This window comes from Myotis davidii, unplaced genomic scaffold, assembly GCF_000327345.1.
Source record: "Myotis davidii unplaced genomic scaffold, ASM32734v1 scaffold1277, whole genome shotgun sequence".
Lineage (NCBI taxonomy): Eukaryota > Metazoa > Chordata > Mammalia > Chiroptera > Vespertilionidae > Myotis > Myotis davidii.
Genome location: NW_006290682.1, coordinates 2732872 through 2750465, shown reverse-complemented (window position 1 = coordinate 2750465; position 17594 = coordinate 2732872). Strand labels below are relative to the sequence as shown.

Below are 17594 nucleotides of genomic sequence, written 5' to 3'. Positions count from 1 at the left end.
GGTTGCTCCATGTTTCAGTGGCTGAGCCTGGTGTCACTGAGGAGTAATTCCTTCATTTCCTTTGTTTCTTCATCCGCCTTGCAACGAGAGAGAAACTTGTCCGAGTTGCACCATCAGCGTTACTGGAAGTGCTTATAGCGCAGTGTTACTCCCTTAAAGCAGGGGTGGGGAACGTCCAGCCCTCGGGCCATATGAGGCCCGTGAAACCATGGGGTCTGGCCCTCCAAGGCATTAGGGGTGAGCTCATTCAATGTCTGACCAGATAGAGCAGGCTCATGTTTAAGGTGATGATTTTGTAGGGCCCGAGAATGATGTTACAAATCTCCCTGTGGCCCTTGGCAGGAAAAGGTTCCCCACCCCTGCCTCAAAGGAACGGAAGGCCATGTCGGAGCCCCGCCGAGTGTCAGGGCTGGGAGTGGCAATAGCAGTTTTCGTGTGCTGGGATCCGTGCATTAAACCGGAGGGTTCCATCTGCAATTCAGAGCCAGGGACTTTGTGTCCTTCCAGGTGGCAGGGGTGACGACAAGGGCTGGACTTGGGAACCCTGAGCAACAGTGTGAGTCAGTGGCTCCAGCCACCCCGGGAACAGGGGCGGCTTCTGGAAGGCCAGCTCCCGGCTGCAGCTGAGACCACGGCCCCTGTGTTCTGTGTGGTTGACCATGTTTGGATTTCATTGGTGTGTGGACCGTAGTTTGGTTGGAAAGGGAGATGGTCATAGGTGAACTTGTCATTTCCCTCAAGTTGGAGGTGGGCAGCTGCCTAGATTCTCAGTTCCCAGAGCTTAGATGGCAGAATAAAAGCACAGAGACGCAGAGGCCCAGCGTTATTAGCAGGAGGCGTCCCCACGGCAGGGCGAGGCCCCGTGGGGGCCTGGGACACGTTCACACGTGTGGCAGGAACGTGATGGGCCTATTTTTATTTTTTAAATATATTTTTATTATTGATTTCAGAGAGGAAGGGAGAGGTAGAGAGAGAGAAACATCCATGATGAGAGAGAATCATAGATCGGCTGCCTCCTACACGCCTCCCACTGGGGATCAGGCCCACAACCCGGGCATGTGCCCTGACCTGGAATGGAACCCTGGCCTCCTGGTACATAGGTCGACGCTCAACCACTGAGCCATGCTGGCCAGGCTAATTGGTTTTGCTAAAAGGCACTTGGTGCTAAGAGGGAAGGACGGACCAGTTGAGGAAATGGTGAAAGGGAAGATGCCGTGGTCACCTTTGGCTCTTGATTAAATTAGGAGACAAAAAGGGCACGTTTTCAAAGGCTGAGTCCGCATCCTACAGTGTCCTCTCACTCAAAAGTCATTACCTTTTGTTAGGGTTTATTTGGGTACTTTTTAAAAATGTTGTTTTCTGGTTATGAAACGCTAGCACATGTTTATTGTATAAAATACGGAAAATACCAAACAGCATAAAGAAGGAAGTGAAAAATGCGCACCCAGTCGGCCAGGACAGCCGCTGTCCGCGTTCGGGTGACTCGTCCTCCATGAGTGCGACAGTCTCTCAAGCGCAGTGCGAAGAGGCTCCACTGCCCTCGCATGCCCTCTGCCCTCACTTAGGAGGTGACAGGAGACTTACGACAGTTCAAGGAGCTTTTGCAGAAGTAGCCAGAAGTCGATTGCTTCGATTTTTCGTTTAAAAACAAGTCGCGTGCAGCGTATTCAAACACATGCACGCACGCGACGGCGTGTCTCTGGGACGCAGTAACCGTGTCTGGGCTGGCACTCAGGGTGCGTTCCTGGGCACCGTGGTCCCGTCCCCCACGCTGTCTCCTGACCCCACATGGCTCTCGTTTGTAGCAGTGACTCTTCGAGAAGACGGCGCCAGGAGGCTGGAGAGGAGAGGGCGCCGCGTGTCCGCGTGCCTGTCGGACTACTCCCTGGCCACCGACAGCGGCGTGTTTGAACCTCCAGCCAAAAGGTTAGAAGCTGACCTTCCCTCCTACTCCCTCCGCAGCCGTCCCGCAGCGTGGCTGCTCAGCGTGAAAGAGACCCATATGGGGCCTCCCACATCCTGGGCCTTGGTGTTGTGCATCCTCACCCAAAGATATTTTTCCCACTGATTTTTTTTAAGAGAGAGTGGAAGGGAGGGGGAGGGGTAGAGAGCGAGAAACATCTATATGAGAGAGAGGCATTGATTGGTTGCCTCTCCCATGCACCCTGACTGTGGCCCAAGATTGAATCTGCAACCGAGGTACTTGCCCTTGACCTGAATTGAACCCACGACCTTTCCGATGCTCTAACCACTGAGAAACACCGGCCAGGGCGAGGGCAGGGTGAGGGGCACTTCTTTTTTCTGGCTTCTCTCCAGGTTGGAGGGTGGGCCTTCGCAACCTGCACGGAAGAGTCTGGCTTCAGAGGCGTTTGGAGGCTGGGCCTCGTCCTGTGGTTCTAGGGCGGCCGCTCTCTCTGGCCCTGGGGGCTTTCAGGCTCCAGCCCCGTGGAGCTGGAAAGGAGGATCCCTCCAGGGACCTATTTTTCCTTGGTTCCCTTCCCGCCATGGTTTCATCTCACTTGCTATTAACGTTTCAGAAGTTCACGTTTGAGCTTTGCCCTGAATGCCACATGTGGCTTTGAAAGGTACGCAAACTTCTATTCTGAAACAGCAGTTCACGGGCAGGTACCCAGTGAGATGCGGCGTGGACCCGGGGACTGCTGCGCCCTGCAGTCACTGAAGAATTTATTACGCCGTCATTTTTGTTGTTGCTCCTCACTTGAGGATATTTTCCCATTGATTTTCAGAGAGAGTGGAAGGGAGGAGGAGAGGCAGAGAGAGGGGAACATCGATGTGAGAGAGACACATCGATGGGCTGCCTCCCGCATGGGCCCCGACCAGGGCTGGGGATTGAGCCTGCAACTGAGGTACATGCCCTTGGCCGGAATCGGAGCCAGGACCTTTCAGTCCGCAGGCTGACGCTCTAGCCACAGACCCACCCCGGCCAGGGCTTATGTCGCAATTGAATAAAAGCCACTGTCAGTACCAAGCACCCCTGACCAGAGAGAGCTTGCGCAAAGGCTACACTCAGCAGTGCCTGGGCGCTAACCCTGTGACTTCCCGCTTGTGCTCAGGACCGAAGATGCCGAGGAGCCCGCACAGGGAGACACTCGCGCCATGGAAGGGCCGCAGATCCACGTGGGCTATTGGTGAGTACGGCGGGCTCCTTCCTGGTGCTGTAGCGATGCTCTGTAGATTGGGGCCGCTTGGCCACTCACACCCCATGCTCACGCCAGAAGGATGGAGGGACCCGGCGATAGGGGGCTGCTCACCCATCCGGATACCCCGAGCCCGCTGCAGCGGTCCCGGTGAGGGACACAGGTGGCGGGAAGGAGCACTGAGAGTCACAGCTGGGAACTGTCACCTTGTGCAGCCGGGGCTTCAGGGCCATCACGCAAGGGCACCAGGAGCCCCCGGCAAGGTGGGCTCTTGGGGGAGTTCTCTGGCATGCTGGCGCCGAGTTGGTTCAGTCTGGCACAGGCAGCAGGCCCGCCCCTGCTCCCCAGAGCGAGGAACCAGCTGGTTTGCAAACGTGGCTTTTTGGTTTCTAATTAGTTTCAATGGAGTTCAGACCAACAAGGCGGGGCATGCAGGCCCCAGGTTCCCTTTCGCTCGCTCTTGTCATTTCAGTGGAGTATTTCTCAGCGTTGGCACCAGGGACATTGGGGACCGGATCCTTCTTTGTTTCGGGGGCCGTGCTGTGCGCTGTAGGGCGCTGAGCAGCATCTCTGGTCTCCACCCACTAGTTGTTGGGGCGCCCCTCCCCAGTCCGGACAGTAGAAACTATCTCCAGACATCGCACACGGCCCCCGGGGTGGGGTGCGGCAGGATCGCCCTCCCTTGGGGGCCGCTGCTGTAGTGCAGTCAGAGCATTTGTACACCGTGGGCACGTGTGGCTGAAGAATTGCTGTGTTGTTTTCCAGGCACGACAGTGGCAGCGAGTGTCTCCTCGTGAAAGTGCTCCAGCTGAAGAACCTCGCGGGGCTGGCCGTGAAGGAGGACTGCAAGATGTAAGAAGCCGAACTGACAGTCAAACCAGGGAGCCCGGTTCGAAAAGCGGGGCTGTCAGTTCTGGGGAGTTTGCTTTGTTGTGCGGGGCAGATGCAGTTCATGGAGCCGGGCTGCTTGTGCTGCAGCGACACTAACAAAGGGCCAAGTGCCCTCATTGGCCACATTGGGCCTAGAACGTCCACCGGGGTCACTGGGCTGGGTAGTGACGAAGCCACACTCAGCTCTGTGAGCTGATGAGGTGCCCGTGGAGGTGGCTGAGGGCTCCCTGGGACTTGCTCACCCCTGGGGACTTGGCGTGGTCACCAGTGTTTGAGTCTCCCCTGTGTGCTGACTGCCATGCTGGGGTGGACATGGCAGGACACCCCACACCCAGGCCCGGTGGGCGGAGCCTCCACTGACTCCTCTCAAGTCCTGGCTACTGCCTCGGAAGTCTTCCTCTTTTTTTAAAATTGATTTCAAAGAGGAAGGGTGATGGAGAGAGAGCAACAATAAATGATGAGAGAGAATCATAGATCAGCTGCCTCCTGCACGCCCCCTACTGGCCCGCAACCTGGGCATGTGCCCTGACCGGGAATCCAACTGGGACCTCCTGGTTCATAGGTTGATGCTCAACCACTGAGCCACATGGGCCCAGCTAAAGTCTTTCTGTGTGTGTGGCTTTTTCCTAACCTCCCGGGCATGTAAGTTCCCCGGGCTTCCCCTTAGCTGAGAAAAGGACTTTGTCTGGAAGACCTGGCATTGCCGCCCACGGGCGTCCAAAGAGTGGAACACGTGTCTGTGCGTGAATCGTGCGCACCCTCAGTAGCCTGATCTGTGCTTCTCTCCTCTCTGCTTCCAGACACGTCCGCGTCTACTTGCCGTCGCTGGACTCCAGCACACCAGACACTTACTGCTCCAAGGCAGTGGAATTCCAGGCCCCCCTGGTATTTAATGACGTTTTCAGAATCCCTGTGCACTCAAGCATGTTGACGTTGAAGTCCCTTCAATTATATGTGTGTTCAGTGAATCCGCAGCTGCAGGAAGAACTGCTGGTATGGCCTGCGCATGCGCAAGCTCTCCCCCGCCCCCCTCCCGCCCCCCGTCTTCTCCCTTCCCTGCTTCCCTCTTCCTTTGTTTTTCCCTCATGCTTTCTTTCTTTGTGTGCCATTCTTTCTTCATCCCTCGTCTTTTGTTCTTCTCTGTTTCTTTCTTAGTCTTTGTCTGTCTTCCTTTCTTTGTCTCTCTGCTTTTCTCTCTCTCTGCTTTCTTTGTCACCCTCTCTCTCTCCCTTCATTCCCTCCCCTGTCTCCCTCCCTTCTTTCCTCTCTGTCCCCTCCTTCTGGTTTCCTGTGATGGGTTGCTTAGACGTTGTCCTGTTAAGGGTCTCTGTAACTGGGAGGACAGAAGGGGATGACAAACCAGCTGTGCTGTCACGTGTTTTATACATTCTCTCAAATAACACTTGCAGAGCTCCAGTTAACAGCTTTTAAATTATCCCCATTTTTAGTTGAGGGAACTAAGTCGGGTTGGCAAATAAGAACATAGGGTGGTCCTTTAAATTTGGATTTCAAGTAAACTATAGATACCTTTTGAGTACAGGTATGTTCCATACAGGATTTGGGACATACTGATACTTAAAAAAACCAGTGCTTATTTGGAAGTGAGATTCACCTAGATGCCCTATATTTTACCGGGCAGTCCGCCGCCAGGCCCGGGCCACCCACTGCCCTCCCAGGGCTTGCGGCCAGAGTGCTTCTGTCCAAGGCTGGAAGATTGCCCTTTCTTCCTGGCCCCGCAGCAGCAGAATTAGCGATTGGAGAGGTCAGCCAGGCCTCTCTGGTTTCCGAAATCCCTGAGGTCATCAGCTGCTCCACAAGCGGCAGCCCCTGAGCCCAGCCCAGCACTCCAGGGTGGCCATTCTCAGCCCCTGTTCCCCTTCTAGCTTTCTTTAAAATAATATTTTTAATGATTTCAGAGAGGAAGGGGAGAGAGAGAGAAACGTCAATGAGGAGAGAGAATCATGGATCGGCTGCCTCCTGCACGCCCCCTACTGGGGATCGAGCCCGCAACCCGGGCATGTGCCCTGGAACCATGACCTCCTGGTTCATAGGTTGATGCTCAAGCACTGAGCCACACGGGCCGGGCTTCTGGTGTTTTCTGATTGGGCTGAACAAGCAATGGAGGAGCCATCCCTGTCCCCATTAGGGTCCTCTGTAACCGCTCTCATTTGATTGTAGCCCTTTGAATGGAGTGAAACATCTGACCTCTGCTCTGGTCAGGATTGGGGTGACCTGGATGTTCCAGAAGATTCGTGTTGGTGTTTTAGTGGAAACCACTCACTGCCTGTTCTGTTTCTTTTGAACACCGCGCAGGGCATCGCTCAGATTAACTTGGCCAACTGCAGCGGCCCGAGTGGCCGCAGCCGCCGCCACTGCCGCGGCCGCTGCCGCTGGGAAGACGGTGCGTGTGCCTGGCTACGGAGCAGCTCGCTCTGCTTCCTGGCTTGAGACAGGCTGTTATCAGGGGAGGGCCTCTCAGAAGCCACAGTTTCAAGGGAAGTCATAGAAATGGAATGTCTCAGTGTGCATGGCTATTCATGATAGTGTCTTTTAAAAAGATAGTTTAAATTGATTTTTAGGGAGAGAGGAAAGGAGAGGGAGAGAGAGAAACACCAATGATGAGAGAATCATGGATCGCCTGCCGCCTGCACGCCCCTTACTGGGGATGGAGCCCGCAACCCGGGCCTGTGCCCTGATCGGGAATCGAACCGTGACCTCCTGGTTCATGGATTGATGCTCAACCACTGAGCCACGCTGGCCGGGCACGATAGTGTTTTTTAACACGAACACGAACACGCTCATGATCGTGAATGGCACATGGGTTGTTTTTAAACGTGAACCTTCAGCTACAGGCAGCCTGCTACCAACACTGGGGAGAGCAGCCGAGGGCGGCCACCAGCCGGGAGGAAGGGCCTCAGTGAGGGGTGGGCGCCACGCCTGTCGGTCTGAGCTGGTTCTCAGACATGTCCCTGTCCTCCCCCAGGACGCGGTGACGGTGCTGCTGGCCAGAACCACGGCCCAGCTGCAGGCAGTGGAGAGAGAGCTGGCCGAGGAGCGTGTGAAGCTGGAGTACACGGAGGAGATGGAACGGAAGGAGGAGCAGACCGAGGCCCGGTCTGAGCGGTGAGGCTCCTGGGAAGTGGCAGGGAGGGGACGAGGCGTGGCTGTGTCGGTGTCGGTCGGCTGTGGCTCTGGGAACAAGTTGCTTTGCTCATCCACACTGTGTAGCAAGCGCTGGGCGACTCTTCGGAGAAGCTGATTCTCGGGGGGGAACTGAATGCTGAGCTCGGGCAGGACTGTGACCCCTGCCCCCTGCTCTCCGTGAAGGCTTTTCCCCTTCCCCTTCTGCTCCGGGATTTCTCTTAGAGCGCGACTATTGAATGACTCTGCTCTGCCAGCAGTGAATGCAATACGGCCCCTTTAAGTTTTTGAACAGCTGTATTGAGATATAATCTACCTGCCGTACAATTCAGCCATTTAAAGTGGACAATCCGGTGGTTTGGAGTACAGTCTCAGAGCTGTGCCACCATCACCACAATCAGTTTTCATCGGGCCAGAAAGAAACCCCACACCCATTAGCAGTCAGCCGCTGCTTCCCCAGCCCCCGCGGCCACTGATGCGCCGGCCGGCTCTGCGGGTTCGCCCCGTCTGGGCATTTCATCCAGCTGGAACCCCGTGATGGCTCTTCCGCTTTGCCGGAAGCGGCCTGCGGGTGAGCCCTCGGCGCGGTACAGCACCGCCTGCACAGAGCAACCATTCAGATGCCCAGCAGCCCTGGTGAATCGGCTTCTGTCCCATCCTTCCCAGAGGCGCGCACGTGGCTTCCCTTCCACGGTTTTCCACACAGAGCATCCCCCTTCCAGAGCTTCCCGCTGCCTCCTGTCGCTCTCCCCGGCTTTATGTGAGAGGAATGTCTTTTATGGAGGGCGGTGCGTGGCTGAGGGTAGCTCAGTGTTGGGGGCCAGGCAGGAAGTTGGGAGGGGCCTGGGGAGGGGCTTCGGATTCTGGCATGTTCACGGGGTGCAGTTGGGTGATAAAGGCAGACAGAGCCTCTTAACAAAAGGCCTTGTGGCATTATCTCCCCTGGAAGCCGTGAGTGCACTTTTATAAGGAGCAGCCGCAGCGGTCGGAAGCCGATCCTGGGTCTCTGCTGCTGCGCCCTGAAGGCAGCAGGGACCGCCCTGGGGTGAGCGTTCCGTGCGCTTTTGCCATGTCCGCCTCCAGGAGCTGGCAGGCCGACTCGGTGGACAGCGGCTGCAGCAGCTACACCCAGACCAGCCCCCCGCACCCGGAGCCCTGCTGCAGCGGCGTGGACCCCATCCATGGACACCCGATCGCGGGCCAGGCAGATCCTTACCACCCCGAGAAGCGCCAGCTCCCTCCTCCGAAGGTAAGCAGAAGGGACGAGGGGTTGTCAGGAACGCCAGTGGCTTTTGCCCTGCGGACAGCGGGTGCGCCCCACACCCTTCAGGTGAAACCGAGGGACCGGGTGGGGAGAGGGCCAAGGCAACTGAAGCTGACAGGCTCAGACGCAGTAGAATGACACATGTGACTGAGGGACAGCTCTAGTGACCATGACTGAGGGGGATGTGCCGTTGGACTAGGGGCGAAAGTGAAGGCGCTGTTTCACTGAGAGTGGAGGGAAGGCCGGGACTGGCTTCAGCTCAGTGACCGGGACCTTAGGAATGTGTGTGAAATTCAAATGAAAACGAAGGCAACTAGATGGGAAAAGGGGTGACTTCCACTCCTTCCCGTCCCATCTCCAGGGCCACCCACAGTGCAGGCTGTTGGGGGCGTGGAGGGGGACTCGCGGTTTTGAACACTTCCTCTTCTCCCTTCGGGATGTCAGGAACAGCGGAGCGTCCTTTTGCCCCCTCTGTTCACCTGATCTTAGTTGTGGCCATCGCCACATCTTCAGGGAGGCCACCTTTCAGGCTTGCGGGGACAAATGTCTAAGGGAAGCAGTGCAGCTGGGAGGTACCGCATCAAGGCTCTGTGGAAACTTTGTTCCCAAACTGTTCAGCTCATCAAAACATCTTATCACCATGCACCCCGACCTTACTCCCAACACAAATACCGAGAGAAGTGAAGCCCGCCCCCTCGGAGCTTCCCAGGCCACAGCGCATGCGCCACCACCTCCGAGGAGATGGGGGCTCGGCTGACTTCGGAACTCCTTCGCAAGCGTTGGCCCAGATCCCAGGGCGTGGCTGTGGGAGGCTAGTAGGTGTGTCCCACTCCTCCAACTTCTTTTTTTTTTCTTTTAATAGATTTTTATTGATTTCAGAGAGGAAGGGAGAGAGAGATAGAAACATCAATGATGAGAGAGAATCATGGATCGGCTGCCTCCTGCACGCCCCCTACTGGGGATCGAGCCCACAACCCGGGCATGTGCCCTGACCGGGAATCAAACTGTGACCTCCTGGTTCATTGGTTGATGCGCAACCACTGAGCTATGCCAGCTGAGTCAACTCGTCATTTTAAAACACTTCCAATCTATGGAAAAGTTGTGAGACTAATACAACGAAGACCCATATGCCTTCACCTAGATGCCCTGATAGTTAGGTCCTCACCGTGTTTGCGTTCTCTCCCTCCACGTGTGTGTGGGCAGCTGCTGGGCGTCACAGAGGCAGCAGCACAGAAACCGCAAGTCCTGCCCTGAGGGAGGCAGGCACCAGAGAGGGCAACCAGTGAAATCAGTGTTTGAGGATCAAAGGTGCTACTGCACGAGGAGATGGTAGAGACGCGGGCTTTAAGTTTCTGAAAGATCTACCATCTTAGAAAGGACTGACATTTAGAAATGCAAATTTGCATTTACATTTTAGCAAGGTCAGGATTGTAAAATGGTGTAGCGTAGCCACTATGGAAAACAGTGTGGAGGTTCCGCAAAAAATTAAACAGAACTCCACATGACCGAGCAATCCCACGATTGGATATACATCCAAACAACTGAAAGCAGGTCTGAACGAGATATTTGCACACCTGTGTTCACAGCAGCGTTATTTACAGTAGCCAAGAGGTGGAACCAACCCAAGTCTGCACTGATGGGTGGATGGATAAAGAAGATGTGGTGTATGTGTGCAATAAAGCATTAGCCTTAAAAAGGAAAGCACGTCACATGCTACACATGGATGACCCTCAAAGACACTGTGCTAAGTGAAATAAGCCAGTCAGAAGAGGACACGTACTGACTGTATGACTGCACTAACCTGAGGGGCCGAGAGTAGACTCAGAGAGGGGAAGTAGGTGGTGGGGGCCAGGGGCCGAGGGAGGAGAGTGGGGAATGTGTGTTCAGTGAGGACAGCGTTTCCGTTTGGGAAGATAGAAAGTTCTAGAGATCAGTTCCACAGCAATGTGAGTACATTTGACACTCCTGAACTGTACACTGAGAAATGGCATGTGTTTCTTCCGATGAACAAGAAAGAAAGGCCGCGGCAGCCTCCTGGAGAAGGCGATCTTTGAGCAGAGGCCTTAAGGGAGGCCCGAGCCTCGCGTCGGGCTGGCGAAGGGTGTCGGGGAGAGGAAGCGCAGGCGCCGGCCTGGCCTGGGGGGTGGAAAAAGGGACCTTGAGCTGAGGACAGGAAGTGAAGGGGACAGGTCATGAAGGGCCCATTCAGCACATTCCCTTTTTTTCCGAGACAGGGAAACTGATGGATGGTTTGAGCCCAGAGTTGACAAGATCTAACTTGTTTTTTTGTTGATTTTTTTCTAAAAGTCATTTATTAACATGAAATTCACATAAGACGAAATGAGCAGTTCACTGGCATTGAGTGTGTTCACAGTGCTGTACGGCCACCATCTTTGGTTCCAGCACACTTGTCACCCCAAAGTGAACCCCATACCCCTGGGCATCACTCCCCACTCCCGCCCCCAGCCCCTGGCAACACCAGTGAGCTTCCCGTCTCCGTGGGTCTGCCAGTTCTGGACGGTGCGTGTAAATGGAATCAGACGACACGTGTCCGTTGGGTCTGGCTTCTCTCAGCCCAGTGCCTTCAGGGTTCATCCGCACCGTGGGTCTGTGGGGCCGTCAGCCCTTCCCTCAGCTGGGGACTGTCCCTTGCTCGGCCGCCACGTTTCCTATACCTCCTCCTCCGTCCTCCGTGCTGTTGGGACTGTTTCCATCTCTTGGCTAGTTCAGTAACACTGCTGCGAACATGCATGCGCAGGTACTTGTTTTGTCAATGAGAAGAAGACGTGACCTTTGTAGATTTCAGAAAAGACTTCTTTATGTGGGCCCAACTGAGGACATGCCCGAGAGCAGAGCCCAAGAAGCCCGAAGCCCGGGGCCGGCTGCAGGCGAGTGAGTGGGGGGCTTTTATAGGTGGGAGGACGCAGCTTCATGAGTTCCATACGTGCAAGGAAACAGCGCCGCCGGGAGGGAATGCACAGATAAGGGAGGGTCAGCACGTATCTGGACTCAGGGAGTCAGGGAGTCATGGGAATGAGTCTGGAAGCAATTATTTTGAAACCTTTATCAGGATGTAGAAAGAACAGAGCCTGCCTTCCATAATCATTTATCTTTGTAATTGGACTGGTAGGGAGTGTACGTGACCAGCTCCACGGAAGGCCTGGCTCAGGAATTCACCGTGTTCCCTTGGTTACTGCTCAGGTTGGGGCAGCTGAGCTGCCCTCTCCTGTCTCAGCAGCGAATTCCTATTCTCCGGTCTCTCGGGTACACTCTTAGGAGAGGAGAGGCTGCATCTGGCTTCGGTTTCAGCGGGATCCCCTGGGTGTTGAGAGGAGATTCAAGGCGGGGGGGCGGGCATGGAATCGGGGAGATGGGTGAGACTCCTACAGCACCAATCGGGCACAAGACCACGGTGCCGCAGATGGAGGGTTGGTGATAGGTGATCAGAACATGCATGATCTTGAATATGGAGCCAAGAGGACTTGATCCTGGATCCGATACAGAGTGTGTGACAGAGAGCAGGGCCCAGGAGGACAGGGGACTTTCTAAAAATTTTTAATTTTTTTAACTTTTAATTTCTTTATTGATTAAGGTATTACATATGTGTCCTTCTCCCCCCATTACCCCCCACACACTCATGCCCTCACCCCCCTGTTGTCTGTGTCCATTGGTTAGGCCTATATACTTGCATACAAGTCCTTTGGTTGATCTCTCCCCCTTCCCCCTTTTCCTAAGGCAGATTTAATGTTTGTTTCATAGTCTATTGAAGAAGAGTTTTCAGTGATGGAAATTCTTGTGAGATCTGTATCTATCCCAGTGAAATGATACATTATAGTGTGAACCTATTACATAATCATTTTCTGTGCAGCAGCTTAGTCCAGTTCATAGAAGTGCTGGCTCTTCTCAACAGTGAGAAGAGGACTGAATCTTAAGTTCAGTTCCTACTCTCCACAAGGAGTGGCATGGCTTTACCTGTCCTCTGAATCCAGATTATAGACTAGTCTTATGCTCTTAACTAGATCAGTTCCTCTTTCATTAACTACTTAAATTAGGGCAGCTGTCTGAGCCGTTGGTTGTAAATTTGCTAATGTCTACTTCGTTAATCTCTGATACAAAAGGCAGCAGATAACAGGATCACACTTGTCGTTTGTTGATTTGTTGATGATAGTATTATGTTTTTACTAGAGGTCTGGTGCACAGATTTGTGCACCGGTAGGGTCCCTCAGCCTGGCCTGCGCCCTCTCACAATTGGAACCCCTTGGGGGATGTTAGACTGCCAGTTTGGGACTGATCCCTGCAGGCCAGGCCGAGGGACCCCACCAGTGCACGTGCACCAGGCCTCTAGTATGCATATAAGATCTTTGGTTAATCTCTTGTCGCCCTCCCCTCCCCTCCCTCCCCACTTCCCTCTGAGATTCATCAGTCTGTTCCATGTTTCCATGCCTGTGTGTTGAGCATCTGCCACCTGGTGGTCAGTACGTGTCATAGCTACCAGTTGAACCGAGAATCATTGATTGGCTATCTCCTGCATGCCCCACACTGGGGATCAAGCCCGCAACCTGGCCACATGCCTTGACCAGGAATGAAACCATGACCTCCTGGTTCCTATGTCAACGTTCAACCACCGAGCCACAATGGCCGGGTGACACAGATACTTTTTTTGCATGAAAAAGGGCAAATCGGGATCCTTGTCAGAGGAGGAGGGGCTGGCAGATAGCAGACATTCCGGGTTGGATGTGTGAAATGTGAAATGCCTGTGAGAGCTCCAAGCGGAGAAGGCAAGGACATGGTTGTGCCTGCAAAGTTCATTGCTATGTTCTAGAAAAGTCGTGGTAATAAACGAATTCCTGTCTAGGTGGATAAGGAAACCAACACAGAAGACCTGTTCCCAGAAGAACTAGCGAGTCTGCCGAAGGAGAGGCCCAGCCGCAGGGCCCGCGCCTCGCCCTTCGTCCGCAGTGGCACCATCGTCCGTTCCCAGACTTTCTCGCCTGGGGCACGGAGCCAGTATGTGTGCAGAGTAAGTTGGAGTTCCTTTGTCACCAAAAAAAGCCCCCCCACCCCCGCCGGTTGTGTTTTCATTTTTACTTTTTATGCTAAAAGACATAAGTGTTCTCACACCTAAGCCCAGTCGTGAACAGCATGCTTGTGTGGCATGTGAATCCCTGCTGGTTTCATCTCCCCGCCGTGCCCGTGCACATCTAAGTGCATTTCTCTGGATTCTAATGCGTTTCCCGCCGGCCTCTCAGTGTTGTGCACGCGCGATGCATGGCCAGGAGGCAGGGGAACTCATTTCCACAGTCTAAGCCAGGGGTGGGGAATGTCCGGCCCTTGGGCTGTATAACGCCCGCGAAATCATTTGGCCTGGCCCTGCCAAGGCATTAGGGGTGAGTTAATTAAATGTCTGACCAAATAGAGCAGGCTCATTTTTAACTTGGTGATTTTGTAGGGCCCCCGAATGATGTTATAAATATCCCAATGGCCCTTTGCAGGGGGTGGGGGGGAAGGGTCCCCACCCCTGCTCTAAAGGATAACAAATGGATATAGGGACTACCCTGAGGGGGTTGAGATCAGGAAGTCAGGTTGCGGAAGCAGGGAGTCCTGAAGTAGCTGGTCGGAGCCCCCGGGGGCTCGGGCCTTGCACACTCGGGCACTGAGGCACAGGGTTCTGACTCCCCACGTGTAGATTCGCACCCATGGGTGATGCGGGAGGCGCTGGGTGCTTCTCTTGGGGCCTCACGTAGGCTGGTGCCTGGTTCTACCCCCAGGGGTCGCCACTGGTGGCAGTGGGGCCGGCCATCAGCTCTGGGATGCTTCCCGATGGGCGATGGGCGTGCACGCAGGGCTGAGAACATGAACAGGCAGAGGGGAGACCCAACTCCCCGTGGTCCTTGGAGAAGGGACAGCGTGGTCGAGGTTGGCAGACAGCGGCAGTGTGACAGCCACGCACAGGCTAGGAAACAGAAGGGCTTTTCAGCATGAATGGTGTTGACACGATGTCCGGGGGAGGACATTGGATTGGGGAGAACTTTGACCCTCCTGCTCCCCTGAATTGGACTTGTTGAAAGCACTGCCGAGCAGCTGGCCCATCAGGTCAAAGCCAGAGTCGATCACATGACATAAAAAGCCCTCCGACCCATGCGGGCGGCCCCGGGACTGCGGTTCAGGGCTCCCCACGCCACCCTCAGGGCTGGTGATTTGCTAGGACTCGCAGAACTCAACAGGCCCCGATTCTATTGGTGATGGAGGTGGTTTGCCGAATAGACCAGAGTCAGCAGAAGGAAGAGGCGCCTGGGCTGAGCTGGGGAGAGACCAGGCCTGAGCTGCTGGGTGATCCCAGCAGAGCCGGGCAGGCCGCCGCATCTCTCCCAGCAGTGACAGGCGACAGCACGCAGGGCATTGCCAGGCGGGGAAGCTCCCAGAGCCTCAGCCCCGGTGCCTGCAGGCGTGGGGCGTTGGCACAGCTGATTGCCGGTATGGCTGACTGGTGTGCAGCCCCTGCAGAGGGCCAGCTGGTGGCCAGACCCCCCCCCCCATGAACCACATGGTCAGCAGAGACCACGTGGCCTGGTCCAAGGTCCCAAAGACACTTAGGATGTTCCAGGGCCTTGCAGGTCACCTCCCAGGAGCTGGCCAAGGACCTTCCTTGGGGCCAGGTTGATCCTTTGCCGCAGAGTGAGCAGCAGGGCGTGGTGCCAGGTGGCCCGAGCTGCCCTGTGGCCACGTTGGTGACACCTGCTTCTCTCCTTTGCCAGCAGTGACGGGCGTGGCCCACGGCAGCCGTGGGTAGCACAGGGTTGGCCCGGGCACTCCTACCCCGTCAGGATTCAGCCTCGAGGGGGCCCACGCTTCATCAGGCGGCTGGAGGCGCTAGATGGAAGGCCACCCTCACGTCCCCTCCTTATTCTAGACTCTTGCGGACACTGGGGGGCAGATGCCAGCCCGCTCATGGGGAGGTGACGGAGCAGGAGACCCTTTCCCCCCAGGGGGAGGCTTCCGGCTCCTGCCTGCTCGGCGCCCTGCCGAGGAGCAGGCATTTACCCTCGATGCTCTCAGAGGCCTCTTTGTTCTCATACATGTTCTCAGTGCTCGGGAGGCATGGCACACGCTGCCTGAGTGTTGGGCGTTAATGGGCGTGGACAGTCAGGCCCGAAGGCAAGGCCTCTGGCTTCCGCACAGTTGCACATTGATCCCGAAGCAGAACCTGCCGCCAGATGAAACGCGCAGCGTCTTAGCCGCCATAAAGGAGGCATTCTTCCTTTTCTGTTTGAAGGCAGCCTTCCCCGGGGCCGGGCCGCGGGGCGCCTGTCCTCCGGGCGCGAGCTGCTTTGCTGGGCACAGCCGCTGCCAGACAGCGATGAAGAGTGAAGACGCAGAGTGAAAAGTGCTGGGGACAGTGCTGGCTGTCCCAGCGTCACACATCAGCCCCAGGCCCCCTGCTGCTGGCGGGACAATGTTGTTGACTCGATCAGCCGATCAGATCAGCAGGGGAAGCTCGAAGCTCGGGTAGTGCAGTTGGTGGTGCAGTTGATGGCCGAGAGGGAGGGCTGGGTGGAGGTGGGGGTGGTTTGCTCATTTATTTTTTGCGGGGTTTTTTTGTCTTTCATTTTAAAAAGTCCTGTGTAGGTTTTGTTTTTACTGAAACCAGGAGTCTTGGTAAAGCTGTACAATTATACATGCATTGGAGTGCCTGTGAGGAGAAAGGAAATAGGCCAGATCAGAGCGCAGGGAGAAGGCTGCGGACTTGCGAGAAAGCGTTTCTGACCCGCATTGTTTTCGGTGCAGCTTTACCGCAGCGACAGCGACAGTTCCACGCTGCCCCGGAAGTCCCCCTTCGTCCGCAACACTTTGGAGAGACGGACCCTCCGCTACAAGCAGGTGTGTGCACGTAAGCTAATACGGAATCCACACTTCCCCGGGAGTTATTCTTACAAACCTTCATAAAAGCAGTCTTTTAGGTCGTATTCATTAAAAGGTCATTTATTTATTTCCTTCTTTACTTGGGTAAAAATCTAAAAAGCCTAATGATGTCAAAATGTTACCCATGTTTCTTAATTTCCTAAGATAATATCATGATCTAAGATGTAAAATGATTCGTGTTCTTTACATTTTTAAAAAATGTACTAGTATTTTTGTTGACTTCAGAGAGGAAGGGAGAGAGGGAGAGATAGAAACATCCATGTTGAGAGAGAATCATGGATCAGCTGCCTCCTGCACGCCTTCCACTGGGGATCAGCCTGCAACCCAGGCATGTGCCCTTTACCGGGAATTGAGCCAGTTCATAGGTCAATGCTCAACCACTGAGCCATACCAGCTGGGCTCTGGGATTTTAAACAAAAGCACTTGTATGGCTTATGGCATGCTTCCCCCTTATTCAGTGCACTGTTAATATTCCATGTCAATAGTTTTTTAACTTTTTCCAATGGCTGCATTCTATACTAACCTTGTCATTTATTTAGTAAGTTTCCTCATGTTATAGATAGTGTTTTGTTGTTTTTATCATGAACCTTATTTGGATCACTTCTACACATCACCAAGTGTGCCTTTCAAATGCAAGTAAAAATGAAATTTCAGAATGAAAGAAAATACACGTTTTGGCTTTTGATATATATTGTGAAATAGCATTTTAGAACGATTATGCCCATTTTTTGATCCTGCCAGCCCCATAGGGGAGGGTCTGTTTCTCCAAACATCCATCGTCGTTACAGAAAAAAAAATTTGCTGTCACTAACTGGATATTGAACCAAGATTTAAATTAATTTCTCCCAAATCTATGTTGTGTTTGGTTTTTTAACACTGGGCCATGCGAAGACAAATACCTCCCTGATAACTCTACTCCATTGTCTCCGGTATTGGGGGGAAGAACCTTCTAGAAAGCCCGAGCGTGCTGGCCACATGATGCCCGCGTGTCTGGTCCGAGTGTGTGCTCACGACTGTGGTCTCCTGCAGTCCTGTAGGTCATCCCTGGCCGAGCTCATGGCCCGCACGTCCCTGGACCTGGAGCTGGACCTCCAGGCATCGAAAACTCGGCAGAGGCAGCTGAACGAGGAGATCTGCACCCTTCGCGAGCTGAGGCAGCGCCTGGAGGACGCCCAGCTCCGAGGCCAGACCGACCTCCCGCACTGGGTGCTGCGGGACGA

The 17594-nt window shown here is 54.6% G+C and overlaps 1 protein-coding gene across 1 annotated transcript in view; it reads left to right on the top strand.

The window, feature by feature from the left end:
• The window catches only part of WWC3 (WWC family member 3), a 77012-nt gene that overhangs the window by 54072 nt on the left and 5346 nt on the right, over window positions 1–17594 (top strand). Inside the window, 11 exon segments of the mRNA XM_015563966.1 lie at window positions 1806–1926; window positions 3075–3149; window positions 3924–4010; window positions 4850–5042; window positions 6363–6410; window positions 6412–6450; window positions 7033–7172; window positions 8274–8439; window positions 13310–13474; window positions 16240–16332; window positions 17404–17594. Coding sequence (XP_015419452.1) covers window positions 1806–1926; window positions 3075–3149; window positions 3924–4010; window positions 4850–5042; window positions 6363–6410; window positions 6412–6450; window positions 7033–7172; window positions 8274–8439; window positions 13310–13474; window positions 16240–16332; window positions 17404–17594 — 1318 coding nt within the window.